The sequence below is a fragment of the Nestor notabilis genome, unplaced genomic scaffold (assembly GCF_000696875.1).
Source record: "Nestor notabilis isolate BGI_N333 unplaced genomic scaffold, ASM69687v1 Scaffold19806, whole genome shotgun sequence".
Taxonomy (NCBI): domain Eukaryota; kingdom Metazoa; phylum Chordata; class Aves; order Psittaciformes; family Psittacidae; genus Nestor; species Nestor notabilis.
The window spans coordinates 1-21,714 of NW_009934467.1; the positions used below are offsets into that span (position 1 = coordinate 1).

At 39.1% G+C, this 21,714-nt stretch overlaps 1 protein-coding gene across 1 annotated transcript; it reads left to right on the forward strand.

Annotated features, from left to right (window-relative positions):
• Positions 1 to 3,278: 3,278 nt before the first annotated feature.
• Positions 3,279 to 21,627, forward strand: LOC104407951 (secretory phospholipase A2 receptor-like). Its single transcript, XM_010017365.1, has 11 exons — positions 3,279 to 3,654; positions 5,943 to 6,110; positions 7,202 to 7,375; positions 8,503 to 8,616; positions 9,309 to 9,452; positions 10,457 to 10,645; positions 12,116 to 12,273; positions 13,631 to 13,738; positions 18,732 to 18,844; positions 20,883 to 21,052; positions 21,344 to 21,627. Exons 1-11 carry the CDS (start codon positions 3,372 to 3,374, stop codon positions 21,625 to 21,627), a joined length of 1,905 nt encoding a protein of 634 aa, XP_010015667.1. The 5' UTR covers positions 3,279 to 3,371.
• The last annotated feature ends 87 nt before the right edge of the window (positions 21,628 to 21,714 follow it).

Below are 21,714 nucleotides of genomic sequence, written 5' to 3' on the forward strand. Positions count from 1 at the left end.
CGGGTCGGGGGGCGCTATAGGTCTTGCAGCGGCGCCGGGCTGAGTCGTTCACCCCCCGGACTCCTCTCAGCCCCGTCTGTCCGTGCCGGGCTTGCAGCCATGGGTAGCCCGCCGGCCTGAGCACAGTGGGGAGCCAGGAGGCGTCAAAGCTGGGGGGAGACTCTTGCTGGGGTCCGCCTGACCCCGGCCAGGAGGGCTTGGGCAGGGTGGAGGTGTCACTCCGCACTGGGGTGAAGTGGTCTGGAAGCATGAGGGGCCGACGGGTGGTTCTGCCCTTGCGCGGACCCGGTACCGTTTTCATCCTCCCTGCTTGTTACGCTGCCCATTGATTTCTTTGCACTCGGAGGCAATACAGATTACTTTTTTCTCATTTCCAATAAATTCCAGTTATTTTCTCTATTGCCACATAAGCAATCATCACTGATGTTTGAGAGGGAAGGAAGTGGGAGGTGAGGAGGAAGGAAATGAAGATATCTTGTTCTCCTAGTTTTGTTAGAGCCATTTATTCAATGTGTTGAACCTAAGTAAACAGGATCTTGGAGCTTCTGGTCTGCTGTTAGTTCTTTGTGTGTGGCTTTGCATCAGCTTGATGGCTCAGTTCTGTGAGTTTGTTTCTTGTCATCTTGTTGGTTTATGGAGGGACCTGGATGTAGGAGAAGCTGGCTGTTTCCAACTGACAGTGTCTCTCCAGCCTGTCAATATCTAAAGTATAAGCTATCTTTTCTTTTTTCTCCTTGGGTCCTCGGGGGCTTGCAAGTTTATAAAGCCTCTGGCAGCTCTTCATGTGCAAGACTTTGGGCACAGGATCCTCCCAGACCCAGGGGCTTTGTAAACAAAACCCTCTAGTGAGAGCACCTGTAAAACGGATGGCATAGCTTCACGAGCTGAAAGAAGGGAAGCTCTGAAGGTGTTCTGAAGGCTGTGAGCTGCTCCAGTTGTCTCACTGCCCCACTTAAGAGGACTGAGCTGGGGCCCACGGAGCTGCCACTGAATCTGCCATCTCTCATTTCTCCCTTGAGCTGGCAGTTACCTGGCAGTCCTCGGGCCAGAATGGCTCTCTTGCTAATTGCATCTTCTAGTTGGGGAGCAGAAACCACATTTGGAAGGGGGCTGTGTGGCTTAAGAGTTATAGTCTGGCCGTTCTTGGCATAAGTTGCTGTAGACTGAAGAAGGGAAGCATGTCTTATTCACAGAGATCATCCAGTGGAGTTATTTGTGTAGTGTGTAAGACCCTTATCTTTTCTTAGGAGTCCTTGCAACTCTCAAGAGCATTCAGAGGTTGAGAATCCTTCATCTTTGGGTTGACAGTGTTGCTCCCTCCATTCCCAGGAAGCTGCTGCCTGGGAGTTGCTGTATGCTGTTGAGGTGGAGGTAGATTGGAAGTTTGCATAAGAAGTTAATTTGTGAATCCCCATATCACAGTGAATTAACCTCATTAATCAGTGTTTACTGCTGCTAACAACATCACAGCTTCCACTTATCTACCAAACGAACAGTGTATTTTCTTGGCTAACCAAGATAAGACCGCTGTGAGAAAGACATACCCTAGCGTGAGAGACAGAAACCCTTTCCAGACACATAGATACAGATGCCTGTGTTGCCCATGGAGGACTGGGTTGGATAAGAAGGATGAAACCAGCACAAACTGTACAACTTTCACAACTTTGAAAACTCAAAGGCAAAGGGCCAGACAAGCAAAGTGTATCTGGCACAGAGTGTTGTCTGATGGTTTTTCAGTGAGCTTAGACACCTAAGAACTGTAGAGATACAGTGATTAAAGGAATCTTGCTCAGCCCCAAAGGGTTAAGGACTTAATGCAAGACAGCTGTGATTGCATATAACAGTTCAGTTCTCACCTGCTGCCAGTCAGGAAGGCTTGTCCCTGCTTCCTACATCGTTGCAAGCTACCAGTGTCTATAGCTATGTGGAAAGCAGCCCCTGCTACCAGTGATACTATCTGCCATTTGACTGTCCTCTTTGTAAATCAGACTTCTTGATGTGCTTTGTGCAGAATCTGTAAGCAAAAACCTCTATAATTTATATCCTCTTTGTTCTGCTTGTTGTGTGTGCATCTTATTGGTGAGCTATCTCCTGTCTGTCTGTTACAGCACTGTCCCGCTGCTTCTTGAAAAAAATCCTTCTTTTCTAGAGCTGCACCTAAACTGTATGTACTAAATCCAGAGATAGCCTCTGGATGGACCTCTGCATCTTATATTTTAGGTGTTGGCTCTGTCAGTTTGAGAGGGTTTGGGTTTTTTTAATTACAGTTACTGCTTCAGAATGTTAGGTATAGTGAATTACAGTAGCTAGAAAGCACACGTGGCAGAAATCATCACTGTGAGATTTCAAGGTAAAATGGAAGTGCTGCTCAGGTTTTCAGCACATAATCTCCTGAGGCATAAAATAAATATCTCACATATAATGGGAGAGGAACACCATGGGTTAATTGCCACTGGATTTCAGGGTGAATAAAATAGATGAGCTGTTGCAGGTTTATATTTTGCTGATTTCCAGTTCCTCAGCTGCCCTCATTTTTTTCAGTCTATATGCTCAGTTAAACATTTGCTCCCAAGACATTAAACAGTTGGCTTTTTTTCACATACTTATAATGTGATGTCACATAATTCAATGAATTTCTGCATGATTCCAAGAAAGCTGGGATGTCAGGCTTACGCCACAACATCTGCTGTGGTCCGTGGTAGGGAGGGGATGCTCTAACCCTTAGCCACCAGCTCATGTGATATAGGTAAATCCTGCCCTTTCTGTATACTTGCTGCCTCTTTAGTTGCAGAGGGCGAAGAATGAATATAGCAGAGAATATGGCAATATCAGCCTTAAACTTTTTAGCTTTCACTTTAGTTGCACTCTGTAATCCCCCTCCTTGAGAATTATTTTACAATATACAGTATGACTTCTTGTAACGCATAAACCTGTACTCCATTACTGGGTGTTTCTTGGTGACCAGCGTTCTGATTTTCTTTCTTTGAATAGGACTGATGTTTCTGGGCATCCCCTTTTTTTGGCTATCCAACTTGAGAAATACTATCTAGCTTTATTTTTGTGATCTTGCAAGTGGTCCACATGTTAAAACCGCACGTGGCAGTGTATTTAGACCAGCACTCTTATTTTGTGAAGTGCCAGTTATTCTGATGGATATTTTTGGTTTTTTTCCTAAATAGCTTCAATTAAAATTTTTGTCTTTTGATACTATTTGATCAATTGCAATGTTCTACAGACCGAAACATATTGTATTTTCTTTATTTCCTACAGATAAAGGGATATTTATTATCCAAAATGAAGATTCCAACTTATGCATTAAAGTGGACACCCCTGGCCTCATTCTGGAAGACTGCGATCAACTCTCAAAAGACATGTTATGGAAATGGGTATCCAATCGCCGTCTTTTCAACATAGGCAGAAGTACCTGTCTGGGACTGAACGTCAGTAGGCCAGAACAGCCGTTAAGTATGCTTGAATGTGATTCAACTCAATACTCGTTATGGTGGAATTGTGATGGAAAAGCATTAGTTGGTGTATCGGAGTACAAATTAGCTGTTGAAAACAGCAAACGTATTGTGGCCAAAAAAAAATCTACTGATCAGTGGAAACAGTATATGTCCTATGATGAAGACCTCTGTGAACACCCATTTCAAGGTAAAAGTAAAATCTTGTCATAGAAATGTAGATGGGTATAGTTTTCAAAAGTTCTTTTGAAGCAATGTCAAGTGCTTGTAATCTCTATTGTGATTTTATATGCAATGGTTGAGGTGAGCATACCACCATTTATCTGTTATGTGAACCAAAAAAAAGCACTAGTATCCTTGCAAATCAAGAAATGCTCATTTCAAATTCCTCATAAAATAAAAGAGGAACTAAGGATTTGTAGTTGCCTGTTCTGCAGATTTCTTTATCAGATAAACCCAGAGAGAGATAACAAAGTGTTTGGAATTCCCATCACTGAAAATCACTCTGTGATGACAGTGTGCTTGAACTGAATGTTTGCAGCGTTCAGCACCTGGACTCTGAACGTGCCAAACTTTGGAGCAGAGATCAGGCTTTTGATTAATCCTGCTGTACAGCTAGCAAAGGCCTAGGAATGTATGTCAAGATCTGGGTCTGCAGACCTGAACAGTTTTCCAGGTATAAAGACTAAGATAAACCCATTGACTACAAACAGCAACAGACTGTTCTTTGACCCCTTCATCGGCATTTCTGTAGAAGGAAAGACCTAATATTTGCACAGTGTGTCTCAGACTGGAGCTGTTTATTCTCCCAATTTAAGCTAGGTGTTTGGGTTGCATATCTGGTCTCAGTGTTTTCCTCTGGAGGTGTAGCTGGGCTTGGACTCTGCTTTCAGCAAAGTCCTTCCTTTGGGACCTGTGATACCTGATAAAGCACTGTAGCATCCAAATTCTTCTTTAAAACCTGGTAGAATTTATATTGAGACCAGACAGAAAATATTTAAGCCCACAAAAAGTCTTATATATTTGCTGTGTACACATAGGGAGATGAATGTAGACCTGCTTTAGCCCTAGTACTGCAACATCTGGGAGAAGAGGATCAGCCTTAGACAGGTGCTTCTAGCCTAGTTTCAGGATCAAAGTAATTGATTGCATTGGCAAAATCTCTTGCAACTCTAACTTCTATTTTCCTCCTCCTATGCACATGTAAATGCAAACCAGGCTGTTAGAGCATGAGGCTGGGGGGAGCATCTTTAAAGAAAAAAATGTGTATAAATGTGGTGAGAGGTTTATAGCTGATGAATTTGGTTTCTTACCAGGACTGAGATAATCCCTTGCACCTCTGTAGCTAGCAGCATGGTAGTGGGCAGATAGAGAGGCAATCCTGATTTATTATTTGTTTTTTTTATATACCCATGTTCTTTGTAGCATCTGTTCATATCAGAAGGCTTTAAAGGGGATTTACAGTGTGTAAACTGCTTTTCTATATGTGCTCATCGAGTCATTAACTCTGGAAACCTCTAAGAACCTGGCAGTATGTACTGATTCTGTAGTTGAAGGACTTTGATCTTTAAACTATCAACATGGGATCTTTGACAAACAGACAAACAGTTTCCTTCAAAGTGTGATTGTGGTTCTTTGACCTTTTGTAGAAGCTCTGAGGTTAAGGAGACACTCACTGAGGTAAAGCTTTTACAGCTTTCAGTTACACTGAATTGTCTTCATGTTTTGGTACTCAAAGTACAATAGGAAAATATTGAAAATATTTTGTAAGGCATTAATTGATTGTGACAACAGATGTGTATAACATCAGTTCTTTAGCTAGATATTATTCCCCATGGTATTAAAAACTTAAAAAAAAAAAGTTTATTTAATATTCCTTTGTCTTTCACATTTCCTTTCCCATAGAATGACAAAGAGAATGGAAAAAATGTTAGAAATCCACTTTATAAAGAGTGGGAGGAGCGGGGGAAATAATGAATAATGCTAAATTGTTTATCTGTCATAGACTAATAAGTAAAAAAAAAAAGACAAGTAAAAAAGAGGTAGAGTTTGCATCTGAATGTGTACTGATTCTGCTAGCTATTGTTTTGTGTAGTTCTGAAATGTAAGTGCAGATTTTAGATGTTAATTGTTCAGGTTTTGGCTTTGGTTGTTTGGTTTTGGGTTTTTTGTGGTGGTAGTTTTGTTGTGGGGTTTTCTGTTTTGTTTGGGTTTTTTTCCCAGTTACACTAAGTTATGAGAATGTGCCTTGATCCACGGAGACAAACTTCATAAACCTATCATTTCCAAATTCTGTTTACTGAAGTTATGCAGCTCATACCTGTAATGCTGTGTTATCAATTATAAATTGAAATTAGAAAATAACTTTAGACAATTTGCTTCTTATCACTGCTGCTAAAAATGGGAATAACAAAATACGGGGGTGAAGACATTTCTGTGGTCTGCATTCTTTTAATCTCTGCATTTTGTTTATTCCAGAAACATACACCTTGCTGGGAAATTCCTTTGGTTTGCCGTGCATTTTTCCATTTAAATATAACAACAAGTGGTATTATGAGTGTACGAGAGATGGAAAGGAATTTGACTGGTGTGCCACAACAACTCACTATGAACAAGATGAAAAATGGGGGTTTTGCCCAAATGCTGGTAAGGTGGTGTTTGTCTTCTGTTTCCCCCCACCTCCCAAGAATATCTTTGCTCTTTATTAGTAATTCTAAGACACACTCTGTTTTGTGTTAATTCCTTTCCATTAAAGGAGAATGTCTTTTTTAAAAACGCAAAAGAAGACTTTAGCAATTTTCATCATAATTTATCATGTTTGGCCTTTGGAGACCCAAGTTCTCATCCCAAAAGCAAAATTATGGGGGGGTGGGGGGTGGAGAGGGAGCGTGAGCGAAAGGATGTTATTCCACGCAGCCCACTGGCCTTACCCTGCAGCTAAAGCTCTGTCTTCTCTGTCCCAGTGATAGATAGAGAGCATCTCTGAAGCATGTAAAGTAAGGGTTGCCCTTGCAATGTCACGTTTTGCTTTTGACTGCATTACATCTTGCACATTCCTTTTCTTCTCTGCATACTTGCACATGTCTTTGGCCTAAAACACATGGAAGCAATAGCCTTAAAAATACTTACTATGAGAAATATTTTGGATGTATAATCTCCATGGGTATTCCAGCTTCTTGCATAAATAAGCAAAATAGTGTCTTCTGTCAGCAGAAGTGGTTTGGAAAAGCCCTCCCTGCTCAAGCTACGTTTCAGTTCTTTGTTCCAACGCATCTTAAAACCAGCTGGGCAACCATTACAATAGATGATATTTTCAGCCTTGCTTATACTTTGTAATTACAGTAAGTTTATTGTCTTGAGTACAAGATAGAAGGAGATCCAATGACTGCTTCTTTACAAGTTGGGTGAGGTGTTCATAGTTTGAATATTTTAACATTCAGCTTTAGGATCAGCTGTCACAAATTAAAATGTAGCTCTGCTGGCTTCAGGAGGGCTGTGAAAATCACCACCACCTGCAGATCAACTCCTGAGTATTTTATCAGCTATATTAAATATGGAGCAACATTTTATTCTGCTAGTGCCCTATTTCCATATGTTCTCTAACAAAGGAACATGAAAGGAATTCATAATCGTGCTTCCACTGGGATGCCACTGTCATTAATTGAATTGTTCAAGTTACTGGATTTCTGATGAGTTTGTAGTCTTGGGCTGTTGGTGACGAGTCTGTTTTTGAGCAGAGAGTGGCTGTGACGTGTTTTGGAAGAAGAACCCTGACACCCACCTTTGCTACCAGTTCAACCTTGCATCTGTGCTGACCTGGCGTGAGGCAAGAGCTGTCTGTCAGCTGCAAGGAGGAGACCTGCTGAGTGTCACCAGCCCTGAAGAGCAGAACTACATAAGTAACTTAAGCAGTGAGTAGACATTTTTCTGCGGACCTTGTAGTAACCAGAGATGTAGTTAGATTTCCTCTTTACCTGTGAAAAAGGAGTAATCATTGGAGCTTAATACTCTGTGTGATATCTCTCCCATTGCTGCTTGTGAGGCTTCGGCACATAATGCACCTCAATAAAGGTGTTTGAAAAAGCAAGGGTAAAGGTTAAGTTACCATTGTAACAACCTAAGTGCAGAAGTGGTGGTTTGTGTTACATGGGGGTGTAATTGTCTTAATCCTCCCTCCCTACAGAGACTCCCATTCATTCTTGCAGCTGTGGTTATGGAGTGTGTTTGTTTTCTTTGGAGAATTATACAAGTATTTACCTTCTCCATAATGGACCCTCATGTCCCTTTCTCCTGTTAAGCTTTCTTTGCAAGAAAATAAATTATCTTGCAAATGTGAATGACAAGAACATTTTGCAGGCTTGAAGTACATGTCCTGTATGGGGAAAAATGGCAGCTCTTTCTTCATAAATGGATGGGATTCCTTCTCTGATAGGCATTTTGCTTTCCCTTATATAGCAAGCATCTCAGACAAATTTCGTGGAGCCTTGTGACAGCATGGCTTCTGCGGGTATTTTAGCATGCATGGAGAGGACCAAGTGGAGGAATGGGTGGGAGAGCTGTGGTGCAAAAGGCCGCCTCAGGTTTCTTTCTCACTGCTTCCCATTATTGCTGATTTTCAATTGCAGGATATAAGCCAACAGGAAGTTTTTACAATTATTTCATCAGCTGTTTGATATGCCTCTAGGCTGCAATGGGACTGAACATGGTTTATGGAAAGCTGAAACAGGCTAGCATTTATGTAGCTGCTTGTTCTAGGTTAACTTCTAAGGTTGTCAACAACTTCTGCAGGAAAGATTTGCAGGATGAGTAGCTTTTGAAGGATGCAGACTTCTGAGTTTATTCGTTTTCATCTGTGTTGATTAACAAAGTAATAAATAAATGTTTTCTAAGGACAGAGAAAACAGCCTGAACTTTCTGGAGACAGATTCGAAGTTTTGTTTTATCCCCACTGTAGTAAGTCAGGACAGCAGATCTATACCTGTAGATATTTTAAAACATGGGGAAACTGTGAAGTGTTACTTTATTTTTTCTGTTTCAGGGCAGTTAAATGTCACAGACATGATGCTGTGGACAGGCCTAAATCACCTGGAGGAAGATGCTGGCTGGCAGTGGTCAGATGGAGCACCACTAGTGTTTGTGAACTGGAGAGCAAGTACTTGATGTTCCTCTTGGATATGTTATAGCGGTGTAATTATTTGCTGTCTGTAACTGCTGCTTGATACAAGACTGCTGTTCCTATAGCTGTGTTTGAAAAGTGAATCAAATGAACAAGTGTACTTCCTTTTTTTGGTAGAAATATTTATTCATATTCATGAACTAAAAGCTCCTTCTAGAGACGTAGCATCAATTGAAATTATCTGTTCAAAGCATTAATCATCTAGCCCTTTTGCTGTTTCCCTTTAAAGGCATATTTAAGATTCCAGTTGCATATTTAAAACATATGCATATAATAACATGTTATTACATCATAATAATATATATATCATATAAAAAATATGCATATGATCTAGCCAGTTTAATGGAAAAAAAGGAGTTTGAATTTGTTTGCATTAACAAAGCACATTAACATGAGCTTTGTAGCTTGGTTTGCTACATTTTAAGTCTGCCCACGAGCAGGTACAGATAGACACTAGAGCTTATTTCAGCCTCTCATCTGATAGCAGCAACCAAGGAGGAATTGCTACACGTGTAACTCATGGTCAGTGTTCAGCTGTTGATAGTACTGGTGTTTGGGTGTGCAGAGATGCTTATACATTCATTCAGTAAGATGCAGAGCACCTTACAACACCATTTTGCAAGAACTGATTTTTTGTAATTTTGTGCTTCTCAAAAATGTGTTTGCAGATGTCTCTGATAGCCGGTTTAGAGAAAATCATTGTGCAGTGATTAACACAAAATTGACGTATGGCTGGCAAAGTTATTTATGTGAATCTGGATTGCCTTTTGTATGCAAAAAATACTTAAATAAGACAGAGCATGAAGCATTGGGTAAGTCTTTTGGTATTACTCTGTCCTGTTTGTGGGTGTGGAAGGAGAACAAGAGAAAGCCACGTGACTATAAAGTCAGCAGAACAGAGTCTTAGCTGGACTAAATGTACAGGTTTGCAAGTTTTAAGTTGAATGCAGTTTACTTCAAGTGATGCAATAACACTTCTGCTTAAATGCAGTCCTGGAAAACATGTTGAGAGTCTTAAAGCTAACAAGTAATTTCATTATAAATAGCATTTAATTGGTTCTTGACATGATCAGAGGCTTACACAATACTCATTCTCTTTATATTACAATAAAGCCACGCTTTTGAGTTTAAAAGCAGGTTTTCAGCTTTGAATGGAATTAACCAGTAGCCCACAGTGAATAAAGTTGTATAAATGCAGCACAAAATTTGCAGCTATTTTTGTGGCATGCTGTACTTCTGATGTACAAAAAGCACTGTGCATATATGGTTTTTAGTGTTAATATAGTGAATGTAGGCTAGATAGTACATAGAATGCTTCAGACTCACATTCTGTGGGAAAGTTAAACTTAGAATTGAATTTATTCAAAGATTAATTTTTGTTTTGATAAGAACAGCTTATGTAGGTTCAGCTTCTTCCTGATAACTTAGAAGTTTCCCTACTGTTTCAGGTAAAGGACTTACCCAAACTTTTTGTAGGTAGTGCATCTGAAAAAGCTTTAGCTGGCTTTGAATCAGGTTCAGAGGTAATAAGGGAGACACAACCTATTTTAAATTGACTAACAGATTCATTAGTGTGTTTGCACTAGTCCGTCCAGCAGCCAAAATGGTTGAATCATAAAATAAAGTGGGAGTAATTTCAGTTTGTTTGGTATGTGATGTTCCATAGAGCGTGTGTTTTGGCCTTCTTAAGTCATCTTGGTCAACTCCCTTTTCAGTATATGAAGATAAAGAAAGTAGCTCTGAATGTGTTATGAATATAGTATAACCTTAGTAACTCTATCTTAATATACACAAACTTTGTATGCTTAATTAAAAGATACATGGAAGTATTATGGCACTCGTTGTGATGCTGGCTGGTACCCACACAATCGCAACTGCTACAGACTGCATGAAGAGGAGAAGAGCTGGGATGATGCTTCTGTCTCATGCCAGAGTGACAGTAGTGGGCTCATTAGCATATCCTCCATGGCAGATGCAGAGCTGCTTCTTAACTTGCTTGAAAGTGGTGAGTTTTGGGAGTTAGTTTAAAGCACGCAATGTTTCTTGATGTGTTTTGTGATGCTCTTTTGTGCAGCCCTTTAGCATTGTTACCCACTTAAGCACTGTATTACATGGCTCACCCAAATGATGTTTCTCAAAGGTAAACATGATTCCTACTCCTTCCAGGAGTCTTAAAAATACATAGCATCACCTTCTCTAACAACCATACTTAAAATAAAGAAACTAATCAACAAAGTAACCACAGTGAGGCTACAGTAAACAAGCTAGCTTTTGTTCTTTCCTGTTCTTGGCTGGTTCCTTGCAAAACTGTTGCAAAATATTCGGTGATTATCCTTATGCAAGAATTCTACTTAGAAGCTACAAGCAATTCAGAGTATCTTTTGCTTTCAAGCTGGCCTTGTCCACACTGCAGAGTTGCTGCTGCTGGTATGTTGGCAGAATCCCTTTTGATGGCAGCAGGGTGTATCAAAGGAGTCCTGCTAGTCCACATTGTCCTAAGAGGTAGCATAATTAAACAAGGAACTTAATGAACAAAAGCTCTTTGCAGCAGCGCCAAGACCTTTGTTGTCATAACAGCAGCAAAGAAAAGTGAGTACTTTGTGCCTGCAGCTGACATCAGTGTGCTGGCAGAGCTGCACAGTTTGGCCAGAGTTTAAGCTTCCAGGAGCCGGGGCACAGTGACATGTTTTATCATCCTGTCCCATCAGCTATGGTTGAAGGATGGTGTGTTACCCTGGGTTTACTGGACATCATCTTCCATTATCATCCCTGCCACCTCCTATCCTCTTTGCTGCCCTGTCTGTCTTAGGAGATTAACCACTGCATCATCTTCCTCGTTTGTATTAATACCCTCCATAGATACCAAATGCCATCATTTCCAGAGATGCTGTAGTGGATAGATGTAATTGTTCTCACCTTGTATTCAGCTTCAAAGCTTGCTGCTTCTATTTCAGCCCTACTTCAGGAGAAGGGCTTACATGCTTGAAAGCCTGTCTGCTTTTTCTGGCTGTAGTAGCTGGTCAAGTAAGACATTAGAACAAACCACAAGCCCTGCCTTTCCTGTTTGCCAGCCGCTGTGGCTACAACTGTGCTGTCACTGGAACTCACAAGCACTCAGAGAAACTTAAAGCTGAGTATGCCATGAAAGATTATAGGAAGTCTTTCCCATCCATGCCAGGCTTTCTGCTACATGCATTTCAGAAAAGTGCATGTGCTCTTGATTTGTATTTTTCAGGATTTCAGAGCGTATTGTCGTGTATGTTGATCTATTTTTGCAACAATTTAGTCTTCAAGGGCAGTAGAACATTATCTCAGCAGTAAGTTTTCTTAAGGTTTATACAGCTCTCCCCCCACTGAAAGAAGGTAATTCTTATGAGAATTCCATTAATAATTTTTAATGGTGGTGTTGATGTTACAGGAGCAAAAGGCATTATTTCTTCACCGTTAAAATCTGAACTCACTTATTCTTTTACAGAAAATGTAACTGAAACATGGATTGGGTTATACAGTAAGAACGCTTCTGCTGTTTTTGAGTGGTTAGATAGCACCCCAGTAAAATTCTCTAACTGGCACAGCCAAGAACCTAACACCTTTCAAAGAACAGGACAACTCTGTGTTACAGCACAAGTACCTGTAAGTTTTCTTTTCTTTTTGAAAGAATGAGACAAACACTTTTAGCTTATGATAATTTATTTTCCACTGTGCATATTTTTTTAAACCCTCACCCTTATTATGACTGGTTTTTGAGTCCTAATATGTTTATGTTGTGATAAATGCAGTGTAGCCTTTAGAAACTAATACGGTTTGCAGTGCTGATGCACAGAAAACTAGTCATAGATTTTGAGCTTATGTTCAATAAAAATGTTACAAACATAAAGCCAAATGGAAGAGAACAAATACGAGCAGGTATTTTAATAAAGACAAAGTAATTTAAAATCCAAGTAGTGTATGTCATAATTTATGATCCATCAGTTCCTGCCTTGAAAGCTTCAAATTCATGTTTTGAAAAACTGTTAACTGTGTCTATTTTATCTTCCTGTCAATAAATTTTACATAGCATCTTTCAAAAACAGACAGTAGCCTAAACCTACATAAAATTACAGAAATTGACAGCAGTAAGACTGACCCCAAATCGGTCAGGTGTTGTAAAAGTATGAGTAATGTTCAGATGATGCTATGTCCTGTCTATTGGTATTCGTGGCCCTGTTGGGATTTTTTTTAATAACTTGGTCATAAATTTACTTTAATTTTACAATTACAGTACTTAAGTTCACTAATACCTGACTTATGTAAGTAGCACTATAATCCCTTATTCTTTTTTTAAAGTATGTTTTGTGTGTGAAAACTGTATCGAAAAAAGTTTCTGTTATTTGTCTAGTAGTGGGTTCATATTGCAATCTTAAACTCATGGGAAAGCCAAGACAATTACAGTGACCTGGAAAAGTGGGTTCCTATTGGAAGCAGTAAAATTGTGGGGTTCAGATGCACAAAACCATATCTTACTCAGCTTGCAAGTATAAACAAATGAAAATGTAAAATACGGAGGAAAAGGAAGTTTGAGATAAAATTCTTCAAGCATTTTTGATACATGTGCAGTATGTATAGATATTTGAACATTATATCATACAACCTTTGTAATATTTTGCGTAACAGCTGTTCAAATATAAAGATTAATCTTACAAAGAACTAAAATAGATAGGAAGAAAGTTCCTATCTATTCTGGAAAATGCTCTGACATGGCTGTAGTGTTAGTTAATTAAGATGAATTACATCCCAAATAGTTATTCAAAGAGATATGATTGATTTGCAAAGTCCTGCTGACAGTGTTGATAGTAACAAATGATCTAACTAAGGATAAATAAATGGAGTGAGAAAAATTACTTGGTTTTACCGAAAAGTTAAAATAGGAGGAGGAAGTGTAATCTACTGCGTGTATAGATACGCATGACAGTATGAGTATGTACAGAATACACTTCTTTTTATTCCTTAGGAGGGACGTTGGAAGATTAAAAAATGTGAAGACAGATCTTTCTACATTTGCAAAAAAGCAGGGGAATTTAATATTGTCTCTCCTGAGCTGGAATCCAGTTGTCCAGAGGTAAGGGGTTTTGTGGGTTTTGTTTGTTTTAAAGCCTTTTTAATAAAGTAGAATTCTATAGGAAGCCTCTAAATGTAGCTACCAAACATATTTTAGTTTTTCATACTAAAGACATGCATGTTTTGCTAGGAAAAAATCTCACTGTTTATCTTAAAAGCATCTAAACTAAATTTTAATGTAAGATTAAAAGCTTTCTCAAGATGCCTTTCATGGCTTGTTGCATTGTTAGCAGTTGTGACCCAAGTTCCTATTTCTTTCTAGATCAAAAGTGAAAACCCTTTGGTCCACCATCTGTGCAAATAATAGCTGTTATATGATGCCTTATCCCACACATGGTTTTCATACATTGAAATGGAATGTCTGGGTGAAAAACAATCACTTTCATTGACATGGAGAGTGAACTTTTCCACTCGTACATTAGCATTCCTTTTGCATTCGAACACAAATAGGAAGGAGCACAGCTATCTAAATAGGACATTGCAGCAGTTTTTCAGGCTTTTAGGCTCTGCATTCTGGTAGTAAAAGGTAATGTGTTGAAGTATGATTTTGTTTGCCATCGATTCCTTTTCACATTGTGAAAAGAGCAAACTTGGAGACTTCGTATTTTATTCAAAAGTCTGGAGGAGTTTTGTGAACCTCCTCTTCTGTCAACAAAAATATCTCTAACTTGCTTTACTCTCCAGCTCAGTGTCTTCCTTTTTTAATTTCCTGTTCTTTTTCTTGAGAAATCAAGAAACCCAAGCAGTTCAGTTGAATTGTAAGAAGGTTGAAGCTAAACTGTTTGGAGTTGGGTGCAGCCTTTCTCCAGATGTACTGTGATCAGATCCACCGTCTGGTCATGCTGTTACGGAGGCAGAAGTTACTGCTTGGTTCTAACATAACATGTCCAAGAGTTTAGTGTAACTGTCTTCAATTCATTTGGACCAATGTATTCCATCACTCATGAATGCTGTGTGTTATTAGCGTAAAAAAGTTTTGTCGCAGTCCTGACCATGTGAAAAATGTGCAGAGGATTAAGATTTGCAGTTGTAGTCAGGAGCTTAACAACACTTGAACTTCTGGTACCTCACAGGATTGAGACTCAAGAGCTGAGTCATAGGTAGTTTGGTCTGCTCTGGCAAACCAACTCAGGATAAATGTCTGCTTGTTGATGCTTCACACTCTGTAAAAATATTTGCTGAATCCTGTTATAGTCCCTTGGTTTCAATAGATCCTTTTCTTTCTAATGTGAAAAGTTATATTCATTAATCAGAAGAAGTCAGTACTAAGCTTACTCAAAGCTACATTTGATTTCAGACATTTTGTCTTTGCTCACTTTCTTTTACCATTCAGTGTATCTGTTGTTGTTAGTTATTGGCCTAATTTTCCCAGCCTAAGTCTTTATTTTATCCAGATTTACCTCTTTTCCTCCCATATTTTTTGTGGCTGCCTTACCTTAAATGTACACAGTATCTATTTTTCTCACATTTGATCTTTTGCTTTGTTAACCTCGTACTGTCATTCGTGTTGGATTGCTAGTAGGCTCTCAGGGAGCTTTGGCCTCCAGCACAGTTGTTTGCTTTTCTAAAGCTTTATAGTCTTATGTGTTATTACTGAGCTTTCATCTCATGTCGATTTTATGACTTGTGCATCAGATGAACTACCCTTTAACGTTTTCTGTGGTTCTGCTGACTGCAGTTTTTGCATAATGTCCATATCAAGTTACCAGAAACCTGAGCCTTCTTTTTTTTTCCTTACTCTTCTGTCATCCTAAGACATAAAAAGTGCTTAGCGCTTTCTTCCCTTAGCAGGTCAACTATTCTTTTTAGTGAGCAGGCTACTACTGAGAAGAAATATTTTATTGCAAAGGTCAGGTTCTCTGGGCAGTTTTCCCCAACACTGAAATAACAGCTTTAAACATTTTCTTTCAACCACCTTTTGAAACAAGTTGTGAAGCTGTTAGCTACTTGATAATCAAGTTGGAAGTTTCTGTGTGTAGAACTTGACTGTGTTTGTAATGGTGATTTTCTCCAGTCCTCTACACTTTAATTAGTGCATCAAAAGATAACAGTATAGTACTGAATCAAGCATCTGTCTTTATGGCTCTTGTAATGGGAGAGAATTGTACTTTTAAGAAAAGAATTGCTATTAAGGCTACAAAGCCTTGCAAAGAGCAGAAGGGCAGCTGCTCAGAATAAGGGTCCATTTGGCCTCATGTTCTGCCTCCCACAGGTGGCTGCAAGTGATGTTTGGGGAAGGGCAGTAGAGGACAAATACAGGTAATACTTCTCCCAGTTTTATCTTGATACCTAACCATTCAAGGGATTTCCTGAGCCTTTTAAGATTTGTGTATCTAACAGCCCACATTGGGTATTTCCTGCAAGTGCTTGTCAAGTTTCACCTGGAATTCATGCTAACTTTTAGCATTCACAACATTACTTAGTGAAGAACATCTATAAATCTCTCTTTGAATGAAAAAATGCCACCTTCTTTCCATGTTGAACCTTCCTCCTGCTAGCTTAGCTTTGTTTGATGTCCCCAAAGTCTTGTACTGAAGTAGCTGCCCACCTTCATGGCACTCACCATTTTGTAGAACTATGTCTAGTCTACTCTCCCTATGGCATCTCCTTTTCCCAGGCTGAGAAGTCTCAGCCTGTGCAGTTACTACTTACATGGAAGCAGCTCCATGCATTTCATCATCCTTGATGCCCAGATTTTCTAATATCCTTTTCTGAGGTTGGAGTTCAGAGTGCAAAATTGGCAAAAAGTGAGAGAGTAACCTTCTCTGTTCTTTCTCTTCTCACAATTCTTAAGATTCAGTTTGACTTTTTGACTAAAGTGGTGTTCATGGAACTTAACCATCATAACTGCCAAATCTCACTCCTGCATGGTGGGAGTGAGATAGCTGTCCCTCTCTTCATACATTAAATGATTTGGGAGTGCAGGGGTAGTCCCCATGTGCAGCGCTACATATTTATATGTACAGAATGCTGTCTGCTGTTTCATTGACCAGTTACTCAGCCTTTTCAGTTTGGAATTTCTTAATCTCTGCTTGCCCTTAATACAAGTTTACCAGCCTTCAATTACTCCACAATTTTGTTAGTATTTTTAAAGTAAAGATTAGTGTCAAATTACTTTCCTCTAGTCTCTAGACACCAAGAAAACTTTAAGAGGAAGGTTATGCAGTGCCATTTGCACCAGATTAAGATTTCTGATAGGGTGATTGTGTTTGCCTTGTTTGAACCAGTGCATTTATCACTCAAGAGTTCCAGTTGAAGGAAACCAGGCATTTGCTGTTTCTTACCTGCATCACCATAGAGGGTATTTTAGTCAATACTTAGCTTTCTTCCAGCCCCCACTCCCTAAGTTTAGGTGCATGTAAAAGCGAAAGCAGCGTTGCTGTCCCTGACATCATGGGAGAGCCGAGAGCCCACTGAGTCTCAAGGGTGCAATAGCCCTTGGCACCTGCCAGCACATTTTTCCCATGGGGAGGTCCCAGCTCATTGGTACAGAGATAGGGAAGAGCTTCCACCTGGTTGTTTATTTCTGTTTGTAAAGCCAGTGTCTGAGCAATGCAAACGTGTTGTTCAGGTGAAACCACAGTTCATTTTGATTTTGTGCCCAGCCATCTTCCAAGCACTGAAGTGGATAATAGTAAAAGGCAGCAGAGCTGTCAGCTACCCTGACAGCAAACACACTCCTAACTAGCAGCTGAAATTTGCCTCTCCAGATTCAGCAGGGCTGAAGGATGTGCATCATGTTTGATTGCTGCCCTGAAAAGGTCTGCAGCATCTTCTTGTGCATTTTATTGTACCTAAGGATGGATAGCAGAAAAAGAGCTTGTCTGTTTCACCTTTTTTCTCCTTTTGCGGTTAATGTTACCAGCAAGCAGTGTTTGATGGTATCCATCTGGGTGCTGTGCTTGCTCCCTGTTGTGCTGCTTGCCCCTACAAGTAGTACCTCCCTCTCTGAAGAGGCAAAGTGGGATTGTCTGGCTCCCCTGTCTATGTGTGGCTTCAAGATAGATTGGACAGACATGGTTTCTTACCTCTTTATTGTCTTGATTATTTAAAATATTCAAGCAGGAAGACCAGGCAGATATGCTGCATGAACTCACACAGGCAGAACTCACACCAGTCCTGGTAGCATCTTCTGGACACAGAAAGATGAATTATAAGAAATAAAAGACTAATAATAAGAAGAAATGAGGCAGGCTGACTACTGACTCCAGTGTTCTGGCTTATTTGATCATCCATGAAAATGTGTAATTTTAATTATGCATTATTGAAGTAGGATGATTGTAAATTATGTAATTTTTAAGTTCTTATTGAAAATGAGAAAGGGAGCTGAGTAAAGGTAAATAACTAGTGTGCCTTGCTGTATGAAAGACAGCAATTTCTGGAATAAATATTTCTGGTTTACAGTTGAAGACAAAGGACAGCTATATTCCTTTTGTAAAAGAACTTAACTGAATCTGACATGGCAGTGTTTACGCTGCACTTCAGATATTAGGTATCAGCAAGGAGTTACCACAGGTGGAAAACAACAAGTGCTCCTACACACTTCATGCAAAGAGATGGTGTGCTGATGGACCTGGTGTATCTCCCCAAAATCAATCAATGAAACAAAGTATAAAATGGAAAAAAAAGCAGTATATGGGGGAGTGCCTTAACTGTTGCCCATGTTTTTGTTATACCCCTTAAAGATGTTACCACACGTGTGTTAAGCCAGTTTCTGCACAGTATAGGGATTTAAAATTTAGTGGTTTTTTCAGACTGCCATCTTTACTCCTTCATACAGGGAGTTTCTTGTTTTTATTTGTGCATCATTAATATAGTCTTTCTTTACCCACGTTTTCAGTGACCTTGAGAGTAACTACTCTTGAACCACAGCAGAAAGGAAACGGTCCATAGGGATGTCAGTGATGATCAGACAGAAAGTACAAAAGAGGATCAAGCTTTTAACAACCATATAATAATTAATAATCTATAAAATAATGTTCATTTCTTTTAAGGGATGGGAAAGACATGGTGGATATTGTTACAAAATCGACAGTACCCCTCGAAGTTTTGAACATGCTTCCAGTGGTTATTTCTGCCCATCTGCACTTGTATCAGTAACAAACAGGTAGTTAATCCTGATTGACAGAAGATACCTCTAACAAGACCTACTCTAACTTTATAAAGTATTGCATGGCAAAAGATATTACTGGTATGAAATAATATTTGTGTGAGAGGCAAGCATAATTACTAACTCTGGCTAAAATCAAAACTGCGCTTTGCTTTATTGTTTAATTGAAAATAAATTTAATAAAAAGCAACTGTTAGGCTAATAAACATTTGTAACAATATGCACACGTGAGCTTGCAGGAATCTAAGCAAAATGCTTTCTACAGAGATATTACATATCTTTAAGAAATGTTACCACTGCACTTGGAAAAGACACTGAAAAATTAAAATATATTTGATTTTTATAACCAAAATACATAAAATTTTAATCTAAATTAATGTTTTATAAATGTTTCTATTGGTGTATGCATTTTATGCAGAAACTAGGGGGAGAGAGTAAATATTTGAAAGCATCTGAGGTTTGTCCTCCCTTGCTTTGTCCTATTTACCTGTATTGTAGCTTCAGCAAAGGCTTTCTCCTCTGCAAATGTCCAGATGCTTGTGTTTTCTCTGCTCTCTTTGTGATTTACCCTGTATGTTGGATTTCCATTAAAATTTAGGACATAGTGATAGGTATATTACATACATGCTTTAATATCCACATAAAAAAGGAGGAGGAAATCTCCCCCCATTTAGGATGTGGGAAGTATGTAACCACCAGCAATCAGGTGAATGATAGCTAGAAATTTCAAGCAAACACAGGCTATCCCACAGAAGGATTTATGCTGGGAACTGGGCCTGCCAAGTGGTTTCAGGATAGTGCACAATGCAAACAGCGCTGTACTGTGGTATGACAATAATAGGATAAAAAGGACAAAGAACAGATTCTCACAGCTGAGCATTTGCAGCTCAGATGTCACAGGGAGCTGGGGGCACACTCCCCATCACTGGAAGCACATCTTTTGTCTTTTTCTGCTTATTTCTTTTTACTTGATTTTTTTTTTCTGAGTGTAGCCATCACTGGTCATGATGTTCGTTCCCAGTTCCAACGTTGCAGTGGCACAGGAAGCTAGTTGTTAGTTTAGCTCTCTTTTTTTAATTAATGCTGAGGCTTGTTCTCTGTTGTGTAAAATGCAAAAACTCTTACATGTATGAATCCATCGATCCTAAGATATTCACTATAAAGTAGGTTGCAGAAGAAGAACAGTTGATACAAAAAAAAAAGAACACACAGAGGAAATAAAAATAATAAAAGTTTTTAGTCACTCCTAGTGTTACACATTCGGGTTTTTACATTACTGGCATCCTTATGGTATTTAGCCATTCTTTTCACGATGTGGGAAATCAGAAGGTTGTATACGCTTTATCAAACTGGGAATTTACTTTATACATTTTCATGGGAACCTGATTAAATGTGCTCATAAGGTAAAGCATTTTTGTATAATGCTATACCAATTATATATGAATAAATTATGCTTAAGTGATAAATGGGTACTATATGCAAAAATTCCTACTAGCAAAAAGGTGTAAATCTCTCACATAATTTTAATGAAGAAATTAAAGAACGAAAAAGTGATTCTTTCTATAGTCAGATCAGCTTGTGCTTTGAGTCCTTCAGCTCTGGTTTCTTACTGCTGGTTTGTGTGTCTGGGTCCAATAGGATTCTTCTGTGCAGAGCTTTTTCTTTATTTTCTTCTGTAGCTTTTTTAGACTCTGCCATCTATTTTCCTTCATACAGGGAGCTTCTTGTTTTTATTTGTGCATCATTAATACATTCTTTCTTTACATCTTGTAGTTTAAGCAGTGAGCTTATAGTATCTTAATCTACTGTTTCTTTTATGTGCCCAAATACTGGAAAAAAAAAATCAGGAAAAATTGTGATTTATGCTGCAGACTTGTGACTGAAGTTCCCTGCAGCATCCTATAGTGAAAATTAAGCACCTCTTATATTTTTTCTTTTCTCGCATAATTTATGTCATTTCACGAGAGCTGTTCACTGAAATACCAACTGATCCATTGTATTCTAATAAACTTTTTGTCTTGATTATTTTATTAAGGTTTGAACAAGCTTTTATCAACAGCATGATCCAGAGCATCACAAAATCTGAGAGAACTTATTTTTGGACAGGCTTGCAAGACCTTAACAACACAGGAGAGTACTTTTGGCTGAGTACAGCAGGAAGGAATCACTCCGTGAGCTACACAAACTGGAACAAGTACCAGCCACGTGAGTAACATGCCGATAATAAAAGAAATGGCTAGGAGGGGGGCAGTGGGCTCCCTTTCCCCTGTCGCCAGTGGCTTACATTTTGTGAGCGAAACTCTTCATCATGGTTCATTTACAAATCCGTCAGCAAAGACAGGCATAAAAACTGGTTGTTGATGAAACCATTTGGTACTTTTCTAAGTTCTTTGAGGATTTATGCGGATCCTGATGTCAACAAAACAGTTACTTCACCAAACATTCACAGAATTCAAATGCTTTATTCTGAGATTCAACACTTATTCTCATGTCTAGGCCGTTCTGGAGGATGTGTGGCTATGCGAGGAGAACAGCCCATTGGTTACTGGGAGGTGAAAAGCTGTGAGAACTTCAAAGCAATGTCATTGTGCAAGCAAAAAGTCAATTCTTATGAAGAACCTGAACTTACTTTTCAAAAACATTTGAGTTCCTGCTATTTTGGATGGGAGTCTGAAGCTCATCTGCTCAGCTGCTACAAGGTACGTGACAAGTTTGTTCTGAATCTTTCTGATCCTGCATATCAGCTTAGGGATACGCTGTTCCTAAAACATTTTTTGTAAAGCATTATTTCTTCCAGTCAGCAAACAAAAATTAATTGTTACCATCCTTCTCTGCTTTTTAAAGTGAATAAAAGTCCTAAGAATCAG